Here is a 25,370-nt window from a genome sequence, read left to right as displayed (position 1 = left end):
TTTTGCAGGTGAACTAACTTGCTAGTTTTCTCCGTCCTTGCTCAGATGGCTGTAACTTCCCCCACAACACTGAGTCAACTACCTGGTAACACTGTTCTCTATTTTTCAAAAAAAAGTGTGAAAATCTTTCACCAGCCGGTATTTCCTGCCTGCTTTTTTGTCATTGTGGATTAACATATAATTTCTATTTTACTCTTATTTTAGCGACAATGCAGACGACAAAGGAAATACGTTTTTGTGGACAGTTTACTAAGTTTAACAGAAATTTTATTTTTTAAAATATGCACTTATTAGCTTTTGTCGTAACACAATGACAAAAGAAAAGAAGAAAATGAAAAGTTGCATAATATTACCATACAGATGTCTTATTTACATGAATATATAAAGGAACACATGCATATTGAACTGTCTGAAAACTCAAACAGTTCAACAATGTAAAAACTGAAAGAAAAAGCATAATAATCACTTTCCTATCTTTTCTTAGAAACACACCATTGTTAGCAGTTTCTTATGATTCCTTCCATTAAAAATAATTTTTTACCTATATTCACTTATAATTTCTATTTTATGTTATGTTTGTAGTCACAGAAAGGAATAGTATAAACATTGACACGTGACTCTTTCCTTTAGAGAATAATATGATCTGACCGTCTCTCCACGACAGCACTTACAAATGAAACCCCAGGGTCTAGTCAGATTGGACGTGGATGCTGTCGCCATAGCAGGCACACTGGAGACCATGCCAGAAAACAGTCCTCTCCCAGGGAAGGTCAAAGCAGCTGGCAGTGTGAGAGGGTGAGATGAATGAGGTAACATCCAGGGTTCGCAACTGATTGAGCATGTGGCCAGAGACTGGGAGGTAGTAATCGAGAATGTCCTTAGGATTGTGACCAGTTCTGTTTTCCGAACTAGACCTAAAGAAAAACACAACTGAGATAACTTCCTTAATGTTGCAGCAATTCCCAGAACCATAGCTGATAGAGAACATCTTCCTCTTCCAGCACCCATTTTCTCACCCTTGATTTCTTTCGCCCTTGGCCAGCACTTCAGTTGGTTTGGGTTGTCTACCCTGTGGGGTGACTGAAAGCATTATCTATAAGAGTTTGATCCCTAGTTGCCTTGTTCTTATTTACTGTAGTTGCTGCAATTGTCCAGTTACAGTTATCCCTGGTGTGCAAGTGCTAAGAGAGATTCCATTACCTTCTCTGTGTTCTGGATACAATCATCTCTGTCCTAATCCATTATGACAACACTAGCCACTCATAATAACCAGAATCAAGTACTCTAGCCAAAATAGTAACTATTTTTTTTTTTCCTGCTGGTCCATTTGCATAAGGAGCACAAAATAGTGGTTCCTGCTGTGTTCCTGGAAAATATGTTTTTCTCTCTAGAAACCAGGACTTCGGTCCTCGTGAATCTGAAGACTAAGAAAGTGAGTTTCTGGGAGTGCAAAAATTAGAAAACACTCTACTTTCACCCCTTGGATCTCAGAATGATGTATATGGCAGGCAAATGGGGACTCCACACCACGTAGCAGGCATCGGGTCAGCATTCAATGCATACGCTGAATCCTGAAACGAGCATCCTGTCTCCTCCAGAGCTGACTTCTAGCTAGTCCCTTGATGGAGCGTTTAACAGTCCTTTTCTCTCTTCTATGAAGCTAGATGCTTATGGGTGATGGGCTATACGGGAAGATCAGTGAATTCTGAGATCATGAGAACATTTTATATCTCCTTTGCCCCAAAATAGGTACCAGGTCCTAGGCAATCTTTAATGGATATTATGTCAATGTGTCAATCCGTCTGCAAGCTGTCAAATGTTGGTGTAGATGAAGGTACTATGGAGATGGAAGACAAAACTGCATCTACAGTGTCTATTGTTTCTGATTAGGACCAATTGCTTTCACTTTCAGGGTGGAGGAGGTTTTATATAATTAACACGCTATCAGGCACATGAATATTTTCCCAGAGACAGGCATCACATTGAGTGCTCAGGCATGGATTCTGCTACTGGCATGTTGGACACTCAGAGCGGGCAGACGGCAGATGAGCATTTATGGTAGGGAGCTCGTGTCGCTGAGCCCAGGCATAAAACATCCTTGCCAGTATAGACTCTCTGTTCATGGGCTCATTGTGCTGTCACTGGAATATCCTTAGGGATGGACCATATCAGAGCACAGTTCATCCTCATCGTCTGGATAGTTAAAGTCTGTTCTCTTGTACATGCTTTCAAGTTAGGTCTAACTTCAATAGGTCTATTCACATCCCTCTTTTCCAGATCACTTGGTCCAGTCTTCTGATCTTCCAGGAACTTTATCAACAAACTAGGCATTTACCACTGCCTCCAGTCAATGTATATTTATTACCCAGGACTCTTCCCCTTCTACACAAAGTTGAAACCAAGAATATTATTCAGGGTTTTGTCCATTAGCAGAAATTCTCTACGCTACATACCTTTAAGGCCACCATTTAGGGCTGGGATGTCCTTTTAGGTTAATGTCAATGTACTGTGGTGACTTGTATGTGAACCTGACCAGAATCCATTCCTCCTCTGTCAGATGATCCCAGAGCCTTCCCGGTGAGGCCATATGTGTGACTTGAGGAAGAGGCATTGATTTAACAGAGATGAGTCATATGAGAGTCAGAACTATCCATTTGTTCCTGAACCACTCTTGTCCTCTGATTTGCTCAGGCCAAGCTTTTACCAGTTCAGGCTTGTATTTGTTGAATTCAAAAGATTGTTTTATTCCAAATACTATATTTTATTATATTTATTTCATATGTTAACATTAAACCTTGAAAACATTTGAATATTCATTTTTTTTCCTGTTCCTTTCTCTAAATTAGTGTCAAGATTATCTCTTTTTGAAAGCAGCCTTCCCATGGAATATTGGAAAAAAAATTTTTCCCTGCATTTCAGAGGGAATACCTCAAGACATGATAAAAGGTATTAGCATCCTAGACAATATTATTCCCTAAAGTTTCCCTTATTTTGCAAATTGAAATCAATTCCAGTGTTGCAATAAATTTAACTTTTGGTTTGTCTATTTAGCCTACATGAACAGTAAGTTAATCATCCTCATACTCAGTAATTAGATACAAATGAGGATGTGGAGGTGCTTCAAGCACATCAAAGATGCAAGGGAAAAAGAGGAAAAATACAAATGGATGGTGGAGAGAGTGAGAGAAAACAGAAAGTCATTGGTTAAAGAAGATGTGGATCACCAAGAAATACTTCTGCTCCCACCAGTGATTTAAAGTTGCCCCTCCTTGCATTGGGAAACGAATTTTTCTAGCTTCCATAATACACTTATAATTTATTTGCAAGTAGTATGCAGGAAAGGAAGTATGATGTCTCAAAACAAGAGGTTCTACTCTGTGGGGTGTAGACATCTCCCTCCGAGAACCCTCATATTCATAGCAAGTGGTCTGAGGATTAATATGTAAGCCAATAACTTAATCTCACTTTTTTCAACTTCATTTCTATTTGTTTTATTTACTCAAGTTAGTAAAATAGCACTCATTACAACATGTTTTTATTAACATAATTTTGTTCTACCAAATATGTATTGAATGCTTTTTATATACTAGGCTCTGTTTATCACTTTGTAAAAGTTTGATCTTTTAATCCCCATAACTATTCCATGAAGTAGGTAAAACTGAAAGAAAACTGAAACTCACAGAAGTTAAGCAGCTTGCCCAGGTTGCTCACTTATCTACCCTAAGAAAATGTTGAAAATGACAATTAATGGTCGGTATTAAATAATCAATTGCATATTTATTAAGTAAATTAATAAATATGACAAATGAAACCACATTGGAAGAGAGCTTGGGTAATAATTTATAATTAACTTTTCTATAAAATTACCTGTGCGACAGTTAAGGATGTAAATCAAAGATTCTTTCTGAACTACAAAAAACTACTCATTTAAAAGAACAGCAATGTAAGTGAGGTTGGGACTTGAGATACATCAAATGCTGCAGTAGAAAATCTCTTTCACTGATACGACTTAGCACTTGTAATCAACACACCAAATGAGATGTTGAAAATGTCAGGATTTTTCAATATCTGTACAATATCTAAATACTTTTGCAGATGCATCCTGCCTGCCTCATAAGAACACTAATGTCAAGTTGTAGAAACTGTCTCGGTGGGCTCTGAACTCTCATTTTCCTCTAAGTAGCCATAACTTTGCCATTTTCAGCATATTTGTGTAATGTTTGGATTGTGTTATTTCTTCCCAAGTGTGTGAATATGACTCTCACTAGATTGATTATAAAACAAGTCCCCTAGGAGTTCATGATTGGATTGAAGCATTATTAGCAAAAAAATGCAAAGTCAACACATTTTTCTGGACTATTGAGAGAAGTCATTTTCTTATTCCTAATAGAGTTGCTGAGAGTACAGATACAGGACCCCTGCTTATAATCTTACCATGAGTTAAAAAAAGCCAACACAGAAGGAAGCAGAGTCAACAGATAATTAGAAGGAACCAGTTCTTATAATAAAATTTTAACAGCAGAATTTACCTATTTCTAAACAATTTTATCATCTTTTATTTATTTTATGTTATTGCTTTTTACATTTATTTAACTAATATAACAAATACATGTAAATTTATTACCCATACCAAAACTTAAACTGTTACCAAAAATTAAATGTATTTTTAATCTCTTTTCTATCCTGTCCCTTGTCTCACCTTAAAGGGAGCCAATGTCCTGATTTTGTTAATGCATAATACTCTTATTGCTTAAAAATAAAACATATTTGCCTAAGATGGATATATTTTATAAAGATTTATCTGGTTTTGAATTTTAAAGAATTTAACATACTATATGTAGAGTTTTAGGAATTGATTTTATTTTGTATTCAGCATATTCAGCATTAAGTTATTAAGTTTTATACTGGTTATTAAGTATAGTTGTAGATACATTTCATTGATATACAGTATTGTTTGTGTGATTATTTCAAAATGGGTTTATCTCTTACTCTGTCAATGAATAGTTGACTTCAATGAATAGTACAAATGTGGATATTTTTGGAGTGTTTGTGAACCAACTTAGTAAGCTGTTCACACTAGGAGAGAAGGATTGGGTAGCAGAATGTCCTATTTTTTTTTGCTATTGTTTTAATTAGAGGAACATATAAATTTTTATTCCACAAGACAACCTGGATTTACATTTTTTACTGTCAATTTAAAAATGTCAATTTTTAGTCATTTGGTCTGTGTGATACGTGGAATAAAATTTCTTGAACACTAAAATAAACTGGTATCCTGTGAAAATGTGTGACCTAGAAGGTTAGATTTGAGGTATTTGATTATGCTTCTGGTAATGAGAAACATATCTAGAAAAATATACTCATCTACCCCTACACACCTACATTAATTAAAGATCACTTGCATAAGTTAGGAGAGGCATAATAATAAAGAATCTTGGAATATTTTATATCTTAGAATTCTCTCTTTCTTAGAATATAGACTGGACACAAAAGTCCAGTCAAGTAGAATAATATCTCTTGTCTGAAAAATTATAATGAGATGTATCATCTTTACTTTCTTATTTATTTGTTTCATGGCTCAATAAATAGACTTCCAGAACCTTGAGCCTTAAATGAACCTGGTAGCTTCTATTGGAAGACTTTGTGTGCAGTTACTTTAGCCTATAAGAAATTCTTTAAAATGAAGACCTCAAAAAGCTGGCAATCAAAGACTAATTTGCCTTTTCATGATGGTTTCTTGGTGGCCTTGATCAACCCAGCTTTACCTCACTTTTCTTGCTTGTCGTTTTCAGAAAAACTGTAGATTGTGCTGAAAATGCAACATTCTGAGATGAGTCACTGTGTGGAACAGCCCAGGCTATGTTTCTGCTCCTGCTAGAACAGGATGTCCTACAACTAGCATTTAAGCTAGTTAGGCGTCCTTGGGGCATAAAATTCAGAGAGAACTTGTTTTAGCCTCCCTCAGCTGTAGGCAACATGAGGCAAACACAGATGAGATTCCATCTGCCCTTGGCATCCTTTCTGAGCTTTAAGTGACTGACTTGCCATGAGTCCTGGACTTTATTGTCACTTGCAGGCTATCTGTGAGTAATAAAGTGTAAATGTTTTGTCTCATCAGAGTCAGGCAAGTGGTGGAAATTACAGCCCAAGATGCAGTGGGCTGAAGTGTTCACACTCTTATTCCTGGTGAGTGGCATTGTGATAATCTTTACTATCCTCCGCTCAGTGGAAGTCCTCCTTTGGGAATGATAGGCTGTGCACAGTAAATCTACTACATAATTTTCATTCTATTGCATCAGCTTAAAACTCAGTATAATTTATTAGATTATATAGAGAGGTTAAATGAATAGGTCGAGTGTTTCTCTAGTGTGTAATTTATTGGAGCCTTCACTAGTCTTGCCATCGTATCTGAAACCAAAAAGCCTCCATTTATGTTTAAAGTCTAGGAAATTAAACAAATAAACAAACAAAACCCAGTTATTTGGAATCTCCAAATGTGTGGCCAGTGTCTGTATATTTTTGGTTTATTTTGTGGGCAAGCAGCCAGTGTGACAGTCATATATTTTCTTCTAGAAAAAAAATCCTCCACCTTCTTACTTAGCATATGTGCATAGCAGTGGAAAATTAAGGAGTTCATGATGTATGCTGGCTGCTGATATCCTGGGAGCAGCGAGAGGAAAGAGCCCCGTAGTTCAGTGTGGATTTTCACTTATTCTTGTACATGCTGCTACATGTTTCATCACTGTCCTTCACACTAATACCAGCAAGTGTTTAGCTCAACCTTTCAAAAGAATAAACCTCCAATCTTTTGAAAGATAGCGTAAAAGAAATATCACCAAGCTGTGTGGAAAAAGGTCTGTGGAAATAAAATAATGGCCGTGAAATGCAATGGATACTTCACCCCTACATTCTCTAGAACCTGATGGTCCAAGCTTTTAGCATCTCAGGAGTTTTGCAGATTAATTTACTTGCTAGTTTTCTCTATCCCTACTCAGATGGCTAAAACTTCCTCCACCCTGCTAAATCAGTTACCTAGTAATATTCCTTGATGTTTCCAAAAGTGGTGTGTGAACACCTTTCACCAGCTGGTGTATCCTGTCTCGTTCATTTTGTCATTGTAGATTAACACATAATTTTCTATTTTAATCCTATGTTAATTACAATTTAGATGGCATAGGAAAATACATTTTTACAGATATTTCACCATATTTAACAAAACTTCTACTTTAAAAGTATATATTTATTAGTTTTTGTCATAATATAATGACATAAAAAAAAGTTACATAATGTTACCATGCAGATGAATTATTTACACAAAAATATAAAGGAGCACATGCATAAGTTTTGAAAATTTGAACATTTCATTAATGTAAAGAATGAAAAAATCTAATCATCTCTTTTCGATTCTTAAAAAGATACTCATTGTTAGCAGTTTCTTATCATTCTTTCTATTAAAAATAATCTTATGCCTTTATCCACTTGTTTCCATTTTACACTGTGCTATAGTCACAAAAAAAAGATAGTCTAACCCTTGTCACATAACTTCCTCCTTTAAAGAAAAATGTATACTGACTATCTTTCCATAGCAACACTTAGAAATGAAACTCCAGGATGTAGTCAGTGGGTGCTCTGAACCCACCGCAGATACACTGGAGACCGTGTCAGAATGGGTGCGGTGGCTCACGCCTATAATCCCAGCACTTTGGGAGGCCAAAGCAGGCAGATCACCTGAGGTCAGGAGTTTGAGATCAGTCCTGGCCAACATGTAGTGAAACCCCATCCCTACTAAAAAATAGAAAAATTATCTGGGCGTGGTGATGCACGCCTGTAGTCTCAGTTACTTGGGAAGCTGAGGCAGGAGAATGACTTTAACCCTGGAGGCAGAGGTTGTAGTGAGCCAAGATCACACCACTGCATTCCAGCCTGGGCAACAGAACAAGACTCAGTCTCTCTCTCAAAACAAAGAAAAAAACACTTCGGGAGACCGAGGCAGGCAGATTGCCTGAGCTCAGGAGTTCGAGACCAGCCTGGGCAACATGGTTAAACCCCATCTCTGCTAAAATACAAAAAATTAGACTGGTGTAACAGCGTGCACCTGTGGTCCCAGCTACTCAGGAGGCTGAGTCAGGAGAACTACTTGAACCCAGGAGGCGGAGGTTGCATTGAAAGGAGATGGCGCCACTGCACTCCAGCCTGGGTGACAGAGTGGGACTCCGTCTCCGAAAAACAAAAACAAAAACAAAAAACACAGTCCTCTCCCAGGGAAGGCCAAAGCATCTGGTAGTGTGAGAGGACGAGATGAACGTGATAGCAGCCAGTGTTCTCAATTGAGTATGTGGCTGGAGTCTAGGTGGTAATAATTGAGAATCCCCTGAAAATTGTGACCAGTCATGTTTTTCAAACGAGATCTAAAGAAGGACGCAGACCTGAGATACGTTCCTGATTGCAACAATTCCCACAACCATAGCTGATAGAGACCATCTCCCCCTAACACCTCTCATTCTAGATTTCTCTCACTCTTGACCAAAACTTCAGTTGGTTTGGGTTGTCTGCCTTGTGCAGTGACTGAAAAATTTATCTACAGGAGTTCTGTCCCTTGTTCTTGTTGGGTTGTAGTTGCTGCAATTGTCTAGTTACAGTTATCCTTGGGTGTATAAGTGCTAAGAGAGATTCCAGTACGGTCTCTGTGTTCTGAATACACTCATCTCTGTTCCAATCTACAGTGTCAACCCTAGCTGCTCCTCCCAGCAACAGAATCAAGTACCCCAGCCAGAACAGTAACTCGTTTTTTTTAATCTGCTGATTTACTTGTATAAGAAACACAAAAGAGAGATTTCTGCTGTGTTCCTGGTAAATATTGTATTCTTCTCTAGAAACCAGGACCTCTGTCCTCATGAAACTGAAGACTAGGAAAGTGAGTTACTGGAAGTAACAACAAAAGAAAACATATCTACTTTTATCCCTTGGATCTCAAAATGATGTATGGTAGGCAAATGGGAACTACACACCATATATCAGGGATCAGATCAGGATGCATGTACAGAATCCTGAGAACAGTATCCCATCTCCTCCAGAGCTGACTTCTAGCTATTCCCTTGATTGAGTTCTTAGCAAACCCTTCCCCTCTTCTATGAAGCTGGATGCTTAAAGGTGATGGGCTACATGGGAATATCAGTGAATTCTGAGATCATTGGAACATTTTATATCGCCTTTGCCCCAAAATGGGTACCAGATCCTAGGCAATATTTAAGGGATATTACGTCAATGTATCAGTCCATCTGCGAGTTGTCAAATGTTGGTATTGATGAAGGCCATGTGGAGATGGAAAGCAAATCTGTGTCTACAGTGTTTATTGTTTCTGATAAGGAGAAATTGCTTCCACTTTCAGGATGGAAGAGGTCTTACATAATCAACCCACTATCAGGCACATGACTATTTTCCCAGGGACTGGCATCACACTGAGTGTTCTGGCATGGAATCTGCTACTGGCAGGTTGGACACTCAGAGGTGGCAGAAGGCAGATTAGCATTTATGGTAGGGAGCTCATCTTGCTGAGCCCAGGCATAGCTCACATTGTTGTTAGTACAGACACACTCTGTTCATGTGCCTTTTGTGCTGTCACTGGATATCATTACGATGGATAGATAGAGCACGGTTCATCCTGATCATCTGGATAATTAAATCCTACTCTCTTGTACATGTTTTCTAGTTAGTTCTCACTTGTTTAGGTCCACTTACACAAGTCTTTTCTAGACCGCTTTGCTCAGACTTTTCGTCTTCCAGATGGATCAACAATCCAGGCACTTGCCACTGCCCCTGAATCAATGTACATCCATAATCCAAGCACCTCTCTCTCTTTATACAAGGCAGAAAGCAAATTTGTAATTAAGGACTTTGCTCAGTAGCATAATTTTTCCATGCTACTTATCTTTGAGACCACTTTTGAATTATGCTGTGATGGGCAACTGTTCCTTACAGGTTAATGCCCATGTGTTGAGATGACTTGTCTGAAAACCCAACCAAAATCCTTTCCTCCTCTGTCCATTCATCATAGAGTACTCCCAATGTGGCCATACACATGAGTTTGGAAAGAAGCATTGATTTAACAAAAGTGAGTGATATGAGAATTAGAATCATCCACTTGTTCATGAATTATTCTTGCCTTCTGACCTGCTCAGGTCAACCTCTTACCATTTCAGGCTGTATATCCATCAGAACTTAAGATTTGTTGAATCCTATAATATCCAGTTCATAATGTGTAGTTGAGGTTGCAAAAATTTTTAGTATTTCTGGTCGGTCATTCAGTATCTTTTGTATGGCTAGTTAAAAATGAGCTGATTTTGTCTTCTGTATTTATAAGGATTGAGAAGTATGCATTCACCTGCTGTCAAAATTTCTGTGATCAATCTAAATGCAAAGTACTCAGGAAAAGGAGCTGTGATTGAGACGCCATCATTATCCACTATAATCCATTTGGTTTTAGCAGAGACCAGACAAATTAATAAAAGAGACAAAAGGTGATAGCCATCTCCATTGCAGAAATATGCTTTTCATCCAAACACCTCCATTGCTCTAATCAAGTTCTTTTCTTCTGCATTATTTGAAAATGTCACTAAAATAATTCATATCTGTGATGCAACTATTTCTGTTTCAAATCCTAAAATTATTTTCTGGGGTTATCACATTCCTTGTTTAATCTGTTAATATTATCAAAGTTCCTACCATCAACTTTTTGCACTCTTTATTTGTAACCCACATAAATATCTCCACCTTAACTTGAGCTATGTATCTTGTAGTCATAATAGCCCTCTCTTATAAACAAATTACTATAATTGTTATGATTCAAGAGAAACATTAATGCTTCCCCAAATTAGAAGAGATTCTGTTAAAAGTAAAAAGTAGATTTTACAAAAAGCATAATTATATGACTGCAACTCTAGGAGTGAGAGCCTTCCTAATATCAAAAGCTCTTCCAGAAGGGTGAATTTTCTCTCTGGGTTCTGTCACTGTTATAGAAAGATCTAGGTAAACTTATGAACACTTATGATAAGATTTCAGTATATCTCTCAAGAAATTGAAAGGGAGATTACTTACATCATATATACTTCCCTTACAACAAGAAGTTTCTACACTTATTTAAATCTGGTACTTTCTGCTGAGTCAGGAAGAACAACTAAGTTGGTCATTAGACATGACAAAACCAAAGTATCTAACAAAGAAAACCATTCAGAAGAGGTAAAACTTGTCAGACTGTGAGTATATAGATGGGTAACTATTAGCAGGGAACTCCAGAAGAAGTCAACACGGAGAAGAACAGACAAACCTCAGACCAAAGCCATAAATAACATTTGGCAGTCAGGAGAGCCAGAAACACGGCAGTAAAGGAAATGAACTTTATGTATCTCTTTGTACCTCATCCTGTCTCTTCCTCACATAAAACTGACTCAACATTACTCAATGTTATTTATCCACACTGTCTCTTTTCCTGGAGGAACTAGCATTCATGCTCCAAGATAGTTACATTAAATCAACAATAAAGAGATGATATTCTCTATTGACTTCTTCCAGGTCATTCCAAACTATAATGAAGAATTTGGGACCTTCATTCATGTTTTTACATCTGAGATCAATTTCTTGCTCCACAACTTTCTCATGGCAGTTTTCACTTCTGCGTTCCTCAGCGTATAAATCAGAGGGTTGAGCAAAGGTGTTCCAAGTGTATAAAACACAGCTATCATCTTATCCATGGGGAATGTGGTTGCAGGGCGTGTGTATATAAATATGCAAGGTCCGAAAGAACAAGATGACCACAATGATGTGGGAGATGCAGGTGGAAAGGGCTTTCTTTCTTCCTTCAGCACTGTGGTTTCTCAGAGAATACAAGATGATGACATAGGAGAACATCAGCATGACAAAACTCAGTGTACAAATGGCCCCACTGTTGGAAACCAGCAGTAGATTGACCACATAGGTGTCTGAACAGGCTAGTTTCAACAAGGGCTGCAAGTCACAGAAATAGTGATCGATCACATTGGGGCCACAGAAAGGCAAACTGAGGGCAAGAAAAATCTGAGCTAAAGAATGCACACAGATCCCACCCAGGCCACAGCCACCAACACACCACACACCCGGTGGCTCATGATGGTCATATAGTGCAGGGGCTTACAGATGGCCACATAGCGGTCAACAGCCATGAGGATAAGGATGAAGATCTCCAGGCAGCCAAAGAAATGGGATGTAAAGACTTGGATCATGCACTCACTGAAAGAGATAGTGTCATTCTTTGAAAGGGCATCCACAATCATTCTAGGGGCTATGGAAGTAGAGAAACAGGTATCAGATAAGGATAAGTAGAAAAGAAAGAAGTACATTGGACTCTGAAGTGTCTGGCTGGTCTTGATGGTGATAATAATCAACAAGTTACCCAACAATGTCCCCAAATAGAAGAAAAATATACTAACAAACACAATTTTCTTCCAAAAAGGATCCTGTGTCAACCCGAGCAGAATGAACTCAGTAACACTGTTATTCAGTTGCATGGTTTTCATGAATGAGAAGAGGCAAATATGAAATTTTTTATCTGAAAAAAATAAAGGAATTAATTTTTTGTATGCTATGTGACGTTATTAAACATTTTAGGCAAAGCTGAATATTTCTCATCAGAGACATTTTATTAGTGGTTTCTTAGTAAGTCACTTCAATACTTTGTTTTTTCAATTTTAATGACCATTTCATAGGGTTACTATGAGTCTCAAATAGGCTTATGAATACCATGCTTTACTTTAGCATTCTTCACATACAAGCCCTTTTTAACTTTGGCATCATTCTGATTACTTTTTCCAACTCAATGTATATAAAAAGGTATGGATCTCTTGTAAATTAACTTCATTTTTTTCCACTTTCAATAAATATTAGCATCTATTTTTTGCATGGTTTATCACTCAGCATTTAGGATATAGTAAGCTGCCCTTGGAGATCCATGATATGAAGTCCCACACCACCACACCCCCACAGAGAATGTTTTATTTATATATAGTTTATGATTACAGATTCATATAGATATACATTATTGATAAATATATAATAATCTCAACTTCTAAGCAAAATTTTTCCCAGGTTAAAAAGAGGCTAAGGAAACACCCACAACTTCTAATTAATATGCTCCTACCTTGAAGTGTCATTATGATTGTACTGAATATACTAATAAATAAAAATGAATATCCTTTGATAGTTGGTAATATCTTAAATTTCCCATTTCTAATTTTCTCCTTCTTATCTATTAAAACAGCTCTTGGAACACTCAGAATTCTTGAGTTTACATTTATATGAAAATAAATGAGAATGGGGTACTACTACTCACTAGTTTATGATTTCACAATTTAAGTTTTCAGCTTGAGCATTTTGTAACCGGGGTGGTTTGGAAGGATGTCATCAGAAAGGTTGGTGTAGGCCTGGGTCATAGCTTAATCCCCAGCAGGTTTTTTATTACTCACATTTCTGAAAACCCCGTGTTCCTAGAGCAGAGCAGAGATTCAGAAGAGGGAGGAAAATGTGGTTTTAGAGAAAAGAGAGATTATAGTTATCGGTAATTGACTTCTTCAATTTTTTTCTTTTCCAGAAAAGTCAGTGATCATTCAACTTTGAAATGTCACTTCTTTCAATGAAGATTTGTTTATTTTAATGTGGAAAAAATATTATCATGAGGCTTCACTTTCAAGAACAAAATCTTTACTCTAGATCTTTCTTTTTAAGATGATATTGGAAGGTATGTATATACACATCAAATATAACTGGAAGTGTAATTTATTTAAATATAATCTAGAAGACATACTTAACCCATTGTATTTCTCCCCAGTTCCATCCTTACCTTCAAAACATTGTGTTGAAAGTTGTGAGCTGGCCAAAGCAAACAGTATGATAGACAAAACAGATACAGAATTCCCCTTATATATATTTATTCCTCTCCCTGGATAAATTTTCCTCTCCTGAACAGATATGAAATATACCTTATTTTCCTCCAAAAAAAGAAAAAAGAAAATGATGAAGTTATTTATTTTGGAGTGCTCAGAATAAAAAAAGTATATGTATCTTTGGATTCTATAACTTCTGTCGAGTGCCTTAAACTATAAGGGAACTGAGTTGGTATGTTAATCATTACAATAAGCTTATTTTTCCCTTATTCATTTAAAACAGCAATCCATCAAAAAGTGTTTGTACTTGAGAAAAATGTGGTAGACTTTGGAAGCAATGGTCATTTTCACCTCTAATATTCCATGATTTTGAGCATTCTGTTGAGTGTACAGCGGTTGGTCTGCATATTCGCAATCCCATCAGGCTATCTATTTCCAGAACAAGGTTATCTATATTATACATTTGGACATAGCATTTTTAGGTAAATAAAAATTATATATATAATTTAATTAACTTTTTATTTTTTACTTTATGTATAATTTAAAATTATATATATAATTTACTTATAGTTAACTAACTATAATTCATTAACTAATAATTATAAATCCTCTTCAAATATTTATTCAATAGTTTAATCAATAGTCAATATCTGTCTTCTTCTCTGGAATTCCTTTCCATTTCTAGCTACTTCAACCATCTTGAAACTTCAAGACCCAACTATGAAGAGACCTCCTCTAAGTGGCCTTCAATAATTGTCTTGCGATAAAGAAAATTACCTCTGCTGCTCTTTAAGGTCTACCGTCTACTGTTATACTTTTTCTTATACCATTACACATAATTGCTTAAAGACAATTATTTGTGTACTTCTTTTAACTTCCTTCCTGGAATAAGAATTTTGGAAAGCTAGGTGTTCCCCAGATATTACTTTCCACTGTACCAAATCCAGAGTCTTGTATAACATAGGTGCTTGGCGTTTTTGATTTGAACATTCTCTCTTATCTCTAAAAATGTAATAGTAGTATCTGGTTATTTTAATGTTATTCTGATTGCAAAACACCTTCACATCATTAATTTACTTGAGCTGTTAAGAATAGTAGACTGACAAATATGCTCCTCACTTAAAAAGCCAAAAAACAAAACAAAACAAAAAACAAACAAACAAACAAAAACCCAGCCTGAAATCAATTTTAAATAACTCAGTCAAGTAGCTCCATGACCTGGAGTAGAAGATGTACTCTGCATGGCATCACATGGCCATGGAAGGCTTTGGGACTCTGACTCCCATAAAAATGATAATCTCAAGATTATTATTTTTTCTATATATGAATCCTTGGCCCTTAAGAGATGCAAGGAGAGCCTTTACATTTTTCATAGCTTCCTGAGAGTAATGCACACTTTTGTGCATGTGTGTATGTGATTCTACATTCATTTTTTTTTTCCAGAGGAGTATTAACAGCTTTCATCAGGTTCTCAAAGGAATCAGACACAAAAGCGTGGGTTACAATAGGTCTGGAGACAAAGCAGCACTAGTAATATATCATATCTTCTAATAACTACTGCATTTGCTTCAATTTCTCAAACAAGATTAGCTAACTTTTATTCACTCTGCCATCTCGAGAAACTGTACTAAACCTTAAGACATGGAAAGTATCCTTTTCTCCCCACACAAAAATGATGGCTTTTCATATGACTAGTGCCCATAAAATATTTTTTGAGTTCAAAAGATGACTTTATTCCAAAGGTGATGTTTCATTCCACACTGACAGTAAACCTTTAAATTTTGGGTTATTTTTTCCTGTCCTTTTTTTTTTTCAGAAAATCTAACCACTGTACAGTTGCAAGACACAGAAATATATTTTTAAATTATTTTGAATTAATCTGTAATCACTCTCTAAGCTCACAAAGATGAAAATAACCTGTCACTTACATGTCAGAAGAGTCTCTAAATGAGTGTTGTCTGTACATCCCTTTTTGAAAGCAGCCTTCCCAGAGAATATGTTTTAAAATGTTTCTTTCTACAACCTTGAGGGAATAGTTTAACACATAATGACTGAAGAGATGAGCATCGTAGAGAGAATTATTCCCTAAAGTTTTTCTTTATTTTGCCAATCAGAAACTTCTCAGGTGTTGTGATAAATTTAGTTTTTGCGTTGTGTATTTAGTCAAAACAAAAGTTAAATCAACAAGTTAACAGCAAGTTAACCCTTCTCATATCCAGTAACCAGATAGGTGCAAGAATGTGGAGGTGTTAGTGCTTCAGGCACACCAAAGGTACCAGTGAAAAAGAGGAGAAATGTAATATAGGTGATGGAGAGGGTAAGAGAGAACAGGAAGAAGAAAAAATGTTGTCGTTGGTTAAAAAAAAAAGTGGTTTACCACGAAATAACTCTTCACCCACCCAGTGCCCTAACTTGCCACTCCCTGAATTAGGAAACAAACATTTTTAGCTCCTGTAACACACTTGTAGTATATTTGCAAGTACAATCTAGAGAAGGCACAGTGGTGTTCTGAAACTAGAGATTCTATTCTGTGGGCTACAGATAAACCCCCACCAATGAACCACAGATTTATAGCAAGTCAGCTGAGGATTGACACATATGATCAGCACTGGATCTCATACTTTTTTTTTTCAAATTAATTTCCATTTTATTTACTAACTCCCGTTAGTAAATAAAAACATGTATTAAGGAATAAACTTTGTTGAAATAATATTACTTCACCCAATTTTTATTGAATACCTTTTATATACTTGGCTCCATGCTTGTCACTTTACGTAAGTTGTATATTTGAATTCACGTAACTATCCCATGAGGTATGTGTTAATGTTGACAACAAGAGTCAAACTCTGTAAAATATTTTAAGAGATTTATTCTGAGCCAATTATGAGTGACCATGGCCTGTGACACAGCCCTCAGGAGGTCCTGAGAACATGTGCCCAAGGTGCTTGGGGTACAGCTTGGTTTTATATATTTTAGGAAGGCATGAGACATCAATCAAATACATTTAAGAAATACATTGGTTTGGTTCAGAAAGGCTGGACAACTCAAAGTGGAGACTTTCCAGGCTATAGGTAAATTTAAACATTTTCTGGTTGGCAGTTGGTTGAGTTTATCTGAAGACTTGGAATCAGTAGAAAGGAATGTTTGGGTTAAGATAAAGGATTGTGGAGACCAGGTTTTATTGAGTGAAGGAAGCTCTCAGCAGACTTCAGAGACACCAGGTTGTGAAATGTTTCTTATCGGACCTTAAAGGGTGCCTGTCTCTTAGTTGATTATCTCCTGTATCTGGAAAGGAAGGAAGGAAAATAAAAGTAAAAAGGATATTCTTTATAGAATGTAGATTTTTCCCACAAGGAGCAGTTTTGCAGGGCCATTTCAAGATACGACAGAAAAACAAGTTTGGGGGTAAAATATTTTGATTTTCTTCCTTGTTATATCAGAGTCAGATTGGAAAGTAAGCCATGACATACAGTGTCAAATAAAACCCATCTGATGAGAATTTATGGTTTGTAGGGCATGACTCCCCAGACTACTTAGATAGAAATTTGAGTAAGATGAAAATATCAGAGCTTAGTCCTCAGTAATAACATTTCACATGAGAGAAAACTGAAACTCACAGAAGCTAAGCAGCTTGCCCAGGTTACATATTTAGTAAGTTCAGTATTAAGATCCATACTAATTACTGTTTTATTCTGTGTTTTTTCCTCTTTCCACATTTTTTACATGCTAGCCTAAGACCACAGAGTACTAGAAAGTGATGATGAAAGATATTTAGAATGGCTGAGTAGTGGTATCTCAGGTTGAGGATCTTAGAATAAAAGTAAGGTAATGAGGACAGGTTGAAACTCAGGCAACCATGGCATATGCAAGTAAAAATATTCAGTAGACAGTTGAATTTTTTTAAGTATAAATTTCAAGTCAGCACTGCAGAATTTGATTTGGAAATCATTATTTGTAAATGACAGTTTAAATCATGAGGTTGTTTGAGATCATCCAAAAGAAACAGAGATTGAAGAATTGAGCCAGAACCAAAATGTTGTGTTGCACCAAAATTTAGAAGAACCCCCGGAGGTGGAGAACAGTCTCCCACACCCTGCCTCCAGGCTGACCCCATGACAGAGGTTTTATGCAAATCACTGTGGCTCTAGGTACCATGACATCATGATTCCAGTCTTCAGAAATACTCCACAGACACAGGCTCCATGCCTTCCCAGCAGCAGGTCAGCCCCAGGCTCTGGGCTTGTCCCAGTGCCCCCAGGTTCCAGTGACCCCAGGGACCAGGTGTGTTCTAGCAGATCTAGGCACTAGGACTACCAGCTAGACAGTAGAACCTGGACGGTCTCCACCAACCAAGGCTCCAGGACCACCCATTCAGATCCAGGCTCTAAGCCAGCTCCCTAGATGAAAACATAAGCCCACCTCTGTAGACCTCAGATCCATGCCCACTCCAATATCAGGCCCATTCCCATAGATTCAGGATCCAGGTTCAGTCCAGTGGACTAAGGATCTAAGTTCAGGTACTAGAATCAGCACCTTAATGTCTCCCGCAGAAGCAAGTTAAACACCAGGACTGCTCCTGTGGAATCCCCCTGGTCAGACTCCAGGTCAACAGGTCCTGGAGTCCAGTCTGGAGTGGATCCAGACTCCAAACCAATGGCATGGACCAAGTTGCCAGATCTGTTGACTTGCTGACTCAAGCACCAGAAGAGTCTACCTGAGGAATCCAACAGCAAGTCCACCTGCAGATCATGCAAAATGGCCTAGTCAGAATCTCTGGATAGGTTGATTGGTCAAGCCTTTCTCAGACAAAGCCAGTCTTCAAAGACTGAAATAAATCTCTACTTCTTCAAATGCACAGACAGCAATGCTTGGTAACAAGTATCAAGAACAACCAGGGAAACATGACATTACAAAATAAACAAATAAAAATGCTAGTAGCTGACCCTAAAATAATGGAGATGTCTGAACTGCCTGAGAAATAATTTAATGTAATTTTAACAAGATCAGTGAACTTCAAGAAAATACAGAGAAATAATTTAACAAAATCAAGAAAACAATACATGACCAAAAAAAAAAAATTTAACAGATTGAATTTCAAAAAAAAAACAAAAAACAAAAAACAAAAAACAACAGAAATTATGGAGTTGAAAAATAAAATGAACAAAAGAAAAAATGCAAGAGAAAAACATTAACAAAAGGATTGATCAGAGGGAATCTCTTGAACTTGAAGGCAGCTTATTTGAAAATACACAGTCAGTTAAAAATAAAGGGAAAAATGAAAAGGAATGAAAAAGCTTACAGGACTTATGGGATATCATCAAAAAAGCAAATTTTCAAGTTATAGGAGTTGGAGGAAGAGAGAGAGAGAAAGACATAAAGCTTATTTTAAAAAATTTTAGCAGAAAATATTCCAAATGTAGGGAAAGCTATAAATATTCAAGTACAGGAAAGTCAAAAGTCTCCAATTAGATGCAATTCAAAGAAGATGATACCAAGATATAATCAGTACATCCAAAATCACAAACAGAAAATCTCATAGTAGGAATAATTTAGTAAGATCAGCAACAGATTTCTCAGCAGAAACCTCCCAGATCTGGAGATAGTGAGATGATAGATTTAAGTGCTAAAGGAAACACACACACACACTTACACAAAACTACCAACTCGGAATAACTTACCCAACAAAGCTATCCTTCAGAAACAAAGGAGAGATAAGCTGAGGGACTTCACCATGACCAGATTAGTTTACAACAAATGCTAAAGAGAGTTCTTCAAACTGAAAGAAAAAAGCACTAACTAGGAACATGAAAACATATGAAAGCATAAAACTCACTACTTAAAGTAAGTTCATAGCCAAATTTAGAATACTCCGGGACTATTACCATGATGATGTGTAAATCACTGATATCTTTAGTATGGTTTATTGACAAAACTATTAAAATAATAGTTATGACAATTTGTTTAGGGACATATAATATACAGTGATGTAAATCATGACACCAAAAAAAAAATGCGAAGTGTAAATTGAATAAAAAGACTCATTTCATGTGAGTGATGTTAGGTTTTTATCAGCTTACAATAGGCTATTATAACTATAAGACGTTTTATGCAAACCTCATCATAACCACAGAGCAAAAACCTACATAGAAGATGAAAAAGAGAGAATCAAAGTATACAACTAGGGAGAAATCACCTAATCACAAAGGAAGACAATAAGAGAGGAAAAAGGAACCAAGGATCTAGAATACAACTAGAAACAAGTTTTTAAATGGCAGTAGGTAAGTTCTTATCTACCAACAAATACCTCAGATATAAATGGATTAAATTATCCTGTCAAAAGACATGACATAGAGTGGCTGAATGGATGAAAAGGAAAAAAAAAAAAAAAAAAAAAAAAAAACAAGACCCATTTTCTTATGCTGATAAGAGACACACTTCAGCTATAAGGAAACATACACATTTTAAAATATGGGCCCTTTCACTGTGTATATTCCTATTGTGTTGCTTTTTTTTTTCCTGAGACTCCAATTATATGCATATTGAATCTTCTTTGACTGTTGACATTTTATTTATATTTTGTCTATCCTTTTCCTTTCTTTAATTTTAATTTTCTTGATTGTTTTCCTAATTATTTTTTGTATACTTTATTAAATTATATTTGTGTTTAGTCTCCCTTTTCTACTTTGTAACTGTGTCTTGATTTCTCCAATGGACTATTTCTTCAATTTGTTTATTAAGTCTGCCCAACATTTTTTAGGTATAAGTTCTTTTTATCTATTTATATTTTATTTAAAAATTTTAATTCAAGATATTTTTAATATTTAAAAATACTTATTAACTTATATTTAATTCAATCTGAAGTGTTATGGTATAATTTCCTTCTGTTCTTTTTTGTATTGTTATATGAAAACGTCATTTTCATTGGTTGGAATATTTTGTTCTTATTTGCTGACTCCCCTCCCACCCTTATAGTAGCATTGCATGGATAGAGATTTTTTTGTGTGCTAATTTTGTGTACTATGATGAGGGTTTCGTGTGGCTTAGAAAATTCTCAGTTTTAGATTGTTATATTCTAACATTATAGTGTGTATGTGTCCCTGTGTGAGTTCCTGGTGTATATGTGTATGTAGAAAGATAGGTGTATATGTAGTTTGATTGATAGATTTATACATAGATGTCTATATATAGGTAGATAAGTACAGTCAGCCATATTCAGTTTATGAGTTCCACATCTGTGTATTTAATTAGCTGTAGATCAAAACTATTCAAGAATAAAATTGCCTCTGCACTGACCATGTATAGATGTTTTTTCTCAGCATTATTTTCTAAACAATACAGTAAAACAACTGTTTAGATAGTATTAGGTGTTATAAGTAATCTAGAGATAATTTATAGTATACCAGAAGATATGCATAGGTTATATGCAAATACTATGTTATTTTATATCAGAGATTTGAGCATCTGCAGATTTTGATATCCAAGGAGGTCATAAAACCAGTCCCCCATGAATACCCAAGGACAACTACATATACACACACATATAGCTGTGTATATATCTATATCTAAATACATAAATATACACAAAAATATTTATAAAATACTACCACCAGCAAACTTTGTTGTGTGTGTGTGTGTGTGTGTGTGTGTGTGTTTTGTTTTAGGAGAATCCTCAATTTATTTGCATTGCTTCCTCTTTCTTAACCATTACAACTCTACAGGGCAATGTCTTCTTTCTACTCTCCTCCTTTTCCCTGGAAATAATTTTTCTAGGCTTTTCACAACAAGTTTCATACAATTGGTAGGCTTTTTTTTTTTTTTTTTTTCTTTTTTTCTAGGTAATGCTGTTTTCTATCAGGCCTTGATCTGGTTTTTAATTTTTTGTTATGAGAGTAGAACTTTCTTATTGATTTTATCTGTTTGATCCCACTAGTAGGATTTCTATTTTCCTTTTCTCTTTTCTAAGCTGTCTCTTCAGACCTTACTCTACATGGAATTATGACATTTTGAAATTCAGTTCTTTTCTTCTGAAAAATATTTCTCTGCCTATATTCAACTTTCACTTCATAGGGTCGTCTGTCTTACAGTGATGCACACATGTGTGATTTACTTATTTACTTTCTTTGATCTGAATGGTTTTTGGGAGGATGGATAGAAAGAGTAACTTTTAAGTGCTGTTATTAGCTTAAAGCTTTTTTTCTGTCTTTTCTATAGAACTTATTATTTATCTTCATTTCATTGATATAGATATGCACTATCATCAAATTTATTCTAGTAATTGTCCTATGTATATCTTCTATAATAATTTAGCAATTTTGATCTGGATTATCCCTGTATTATTTTTAAATGCAAGCTTTTATGTTTTTAAATGAAATGCCTATTGTTTAGTAAAATATTGTTATTAATTTATGCTTTTATTCTGTCTTCATGGAATTCTATTTGCATATATTTCCGTTTTTGTTGACTTTACAGTTTTTAATATGTTAAAATATAGTCATGTTTTATGACTGCTCATGCATCTGACAACTGTTTTCTTATTCCTGGTATCACTCTGCCCTCTAGTGGCTGTTCTATTTTTGCCACTTATAACAGAAAAATTTATTCTCTCAACTACTCTCTAGGAGGTGGAATTTGTACTTCTAGACTATATGAAAACAAATTCTACCAATTGCAATTGACTGAGAATGACACGGCAATTAGACAAGAGTTGACTTGGTAATACTGATGAAAAGTAAAATATTTTGTTCTCATTATGTCAAACTAGGATAAAATTTTAAAAAAACATTTGTTTATGCAAGAAAGAATTTTGAAGTAAGATTTATTTGTCAACCTCTTATTTAATTTGGTAGATTTCCTTGGAAAATCGTTAAAATATTCAAGTTTTGGTTAACCATTTGTAATATTTTTGAAAACCTTACAAATACATTCAGAAATTATTTGAGAATCAAATGGTATAAAAGTTTGATTTGTAAACACAGTTTTGCAAAATGTAAAGGAAATGCAAAATGCAAACAGTATGTGATATATAGGTATACTTAAAATACATATATGTGGTTTGTGCATAATGTATGTATATGTTCCTGTATTGCTCGATCCTTCTCTGTATGTATCTACGTCTATCAATCTATCACCCAGCTTTCTATCCACCTATCCATCATCCATCACCCATCTGTATTTAAATTAGTGCTTCTCTTAAGCCTCTGTTTCAAGCATCAGGCATAAAGAGGATTTTATTGCTAAGAGGCAATAGCTCCGCATTTATTTCTCCTCAAGTCCCTGGGAAGCAGTAATGTTTCTGTCTCTATAATTTGATGTTTCTAGGTACCTCATACACATAGTATCTTACAATATTTGCCTTTTGTGTTTGGCTTATTTCACTTAGCTTAATGTTTTCATGGTTCATCCATGTTGAATCATCTCTCCATGGATGTTTGGGTTGTTTCTACCTTTGAGCTACTGCGAATAACACTGTTAAGAACATTGGTGCACAAACATATGTTTGAATCTCTGCTTTCAATTATTTTGGTACATATTGGAAGTGGAATTGCTGGGTCATGTGTATTTTCCTGTCTAATTATTGGAAGAACTACTCTAGGTTTTTCTAGAGCAGCTTCACCATTTTACATTCTCACCAGTAATATTCAAGGGGTCCAATTCATTCCATCTCCCCTAAAATTTGTTATTTTCCGCTGTTTTCTTCTTTTTCTTTTTTTTTTCCTTTTCATAATTGCCATCCTAAAGGGTGTGAAGTGGTAGCTGTTTTGTTTATTTGTTTATTTTGGGGTTTTTTTGGTGTGTTATTATTGTCATAAGACCAAATACATGAGCTCAACTTTCAACAGAATTTTAATTTTATGCAATATAGTATTAAAAAAAACCTCTAGGCACAATGTTGTACAGCAGAACTCTAGAATCTGTTCATTTTAAATACATGAGTTGCTGTTCGTTGTGGTTTTGATTTGCATATCCCTAATTATTAGTGATGGGGATATTTCCACATGCTTTTTGGCATGTTTGTAGCTTCTTTGAAGACATGCGTATTTAAGTTCTTTGCCTACTTTTGAATTGAGCTGTTTTTGTTTTGTTGATTATAGGAGTTTTAAAAGTATATATTCTGTATATTAATCACTTAGAAATGGAATTTCAAAAGATTTTCTCTTATATTTTGGGCTGCTCTCTTACTCTGTTGGGAGTGTTGTTTGAAGTTTTTAATTTTGATGAAGTCCATTATATGTATATATATGTGTGTGTGTGTGTATATATATGTAAATACTTTTGGCGTCATATACAATAAATAATTAACAAATTCAATGTCATGAAGTTTTTCTTCTAGGTCTTCTCGTGACAAGGTTTGGATCCGTGTCCCCTCAAAATCTCACGTAACCTCCAGTGTTGGAGGTGGGACCTGGTGGTAGGTGATTGAATCCTGGGGGCAGTTTTTCATGAATGGTTTAGCATCATCCTCTTGGTGCTGTTCTTGTGACAGTGAGTGAATGAGGTCTCATGAGATCTGGTTATCTAAAAGTGTGTAGCACCCTCCTCTCCCATCTCATCCTCTTGCTCCAGCCGTGTGAGATGTGCCTGCTTGCTCTTCGCCTTTCGCCATAATTGTAAGTTTCCTGAGACCTTCTCAGAAGCCAAGAAGATACCATCATCATGCTTCCTGTGCAGCTTGCAGAACCATGAGCCAATTTCACCACTTTTCTTTCTAAATTGCCCATTCTCAGGTATGTCTTTATAGCAATGTGAGAACTGACTCATGTATCTCCTAAGAGTTCTATAGTTTTGGCTCTTACCTAGGTCTTTGATCCATTTTAAGTTAATTTTTTGTTCATTGTGTAAGACAAGGGTTCAAATTGATTATCTTGCAGGAGGCTAGTTTTCTGAATACCATCTGTTAAAAAGACTGCCCTCTTCCTATTGCATGATCTTGGCACTCATGTGTAATACATTTGACCACATATATGTATGTTTACTTCTGGGTTGTCTCTTCTATTCTATTAGTCTCTATATCTTTCTTTATACCAGTACTTCACTGCTTTGATTACTATAGCTTTTTGGTAAGTATGAAATCAGAAAGTGTGAAACCTCCAACTTTGTTTTCCTTTTACAAGAGTGTTATGGCTATTTAGAGTCTCATGTAATTCTGTCTAGATTTTAGAATGGATTTTTTTCGATGCAAACAATGTCATTGAGATTTTCATAGAGTTTTCAATGGATTTGTAATTGCTATGGGGAGTACTGACATCTTACCACATAAAGGCTTCAAATCTATGAACATAAGATGACTTTTCATTTATTTATGTCCTCTTTAATTTCTGTCAGCAACATTTTATACTTTTCAGTGTATTATTCTTTTGTCTGTTTGGCTAAGTTTATTCCTAAGTATTTCATTCTTTTCTATGCAAATGCAAACAAATTGTTTCTTTTTTTTTTTTTTTTGGAGGGGACTTGTTCTTTGAA

The 25,370-nt window shown here is 35.7% G+C and overlaps 2 protein-coding genes across 4 annotated transcripts in view; one reads left to right on the top strand and one right to left on the bottom strand.

Annotated features, from left to right (window-relative positions):
• Positions 1 to 25,370, top strand: part of LOC126936175 (olfactory receptor 5D13-like) — a 69,331-nt gene that overhangs the window by 32,488 nt on the left and 11,473 nt on the right. Inside the window, exons 3-5 of one of the 3 annotated variants that reach the window (XM_050758642.1) lie at positions 13,619 to 13,765; positions 14,194 to 14,392; positions 14,596 to 14,704. The gene's annotated coding sequence lies outside the window, so the exon portion shown is untranslated. The remainder of the gene's footprint in view (positions 1 to 13,618; positions 13,766 to 14,193; positions 14,393 to 14,595; positions 14,705 to 25,370) is intronic. The other 2 variants (XM_050758641.1, XM_050758644.1) reach the window with 2 other exon arrangements.
• LOC126936140 (olfactory receptor 4C16-like) lies at positions 11,263 to 12,947 on the bottom strand. The gene is given in 3 exon segments (XM_050758591.1): positions 11,263 to 11,795; positions 11,797 to 12,089; positions 12,092 to 12,947. Coding segments are annotated over 3 exon segments (939 nt in total). The 5' UTR covers positions 12,549 to 12,947; the 3' UTR covers positions 11,263 to 11,606.

This window comes from Macaca thibetana, chromosome 14, assembly GCF_024542745.1.
Source record: "Macaca thibetana thibetana isolate TM-01 chromosome 14, ASM2454274v1, whole genome shotgun sequence".
Lineage (NCBI taxonomy): Eukaryota > Metazoa > Chordata > Mammalia > Primates > Cercopithecidae > Macaca > Macaca thibetana.
Note: the sequence above shows the minus strand (reverse complement) of the source record. Positions and strands in the feature narration are given on the sequence as shown.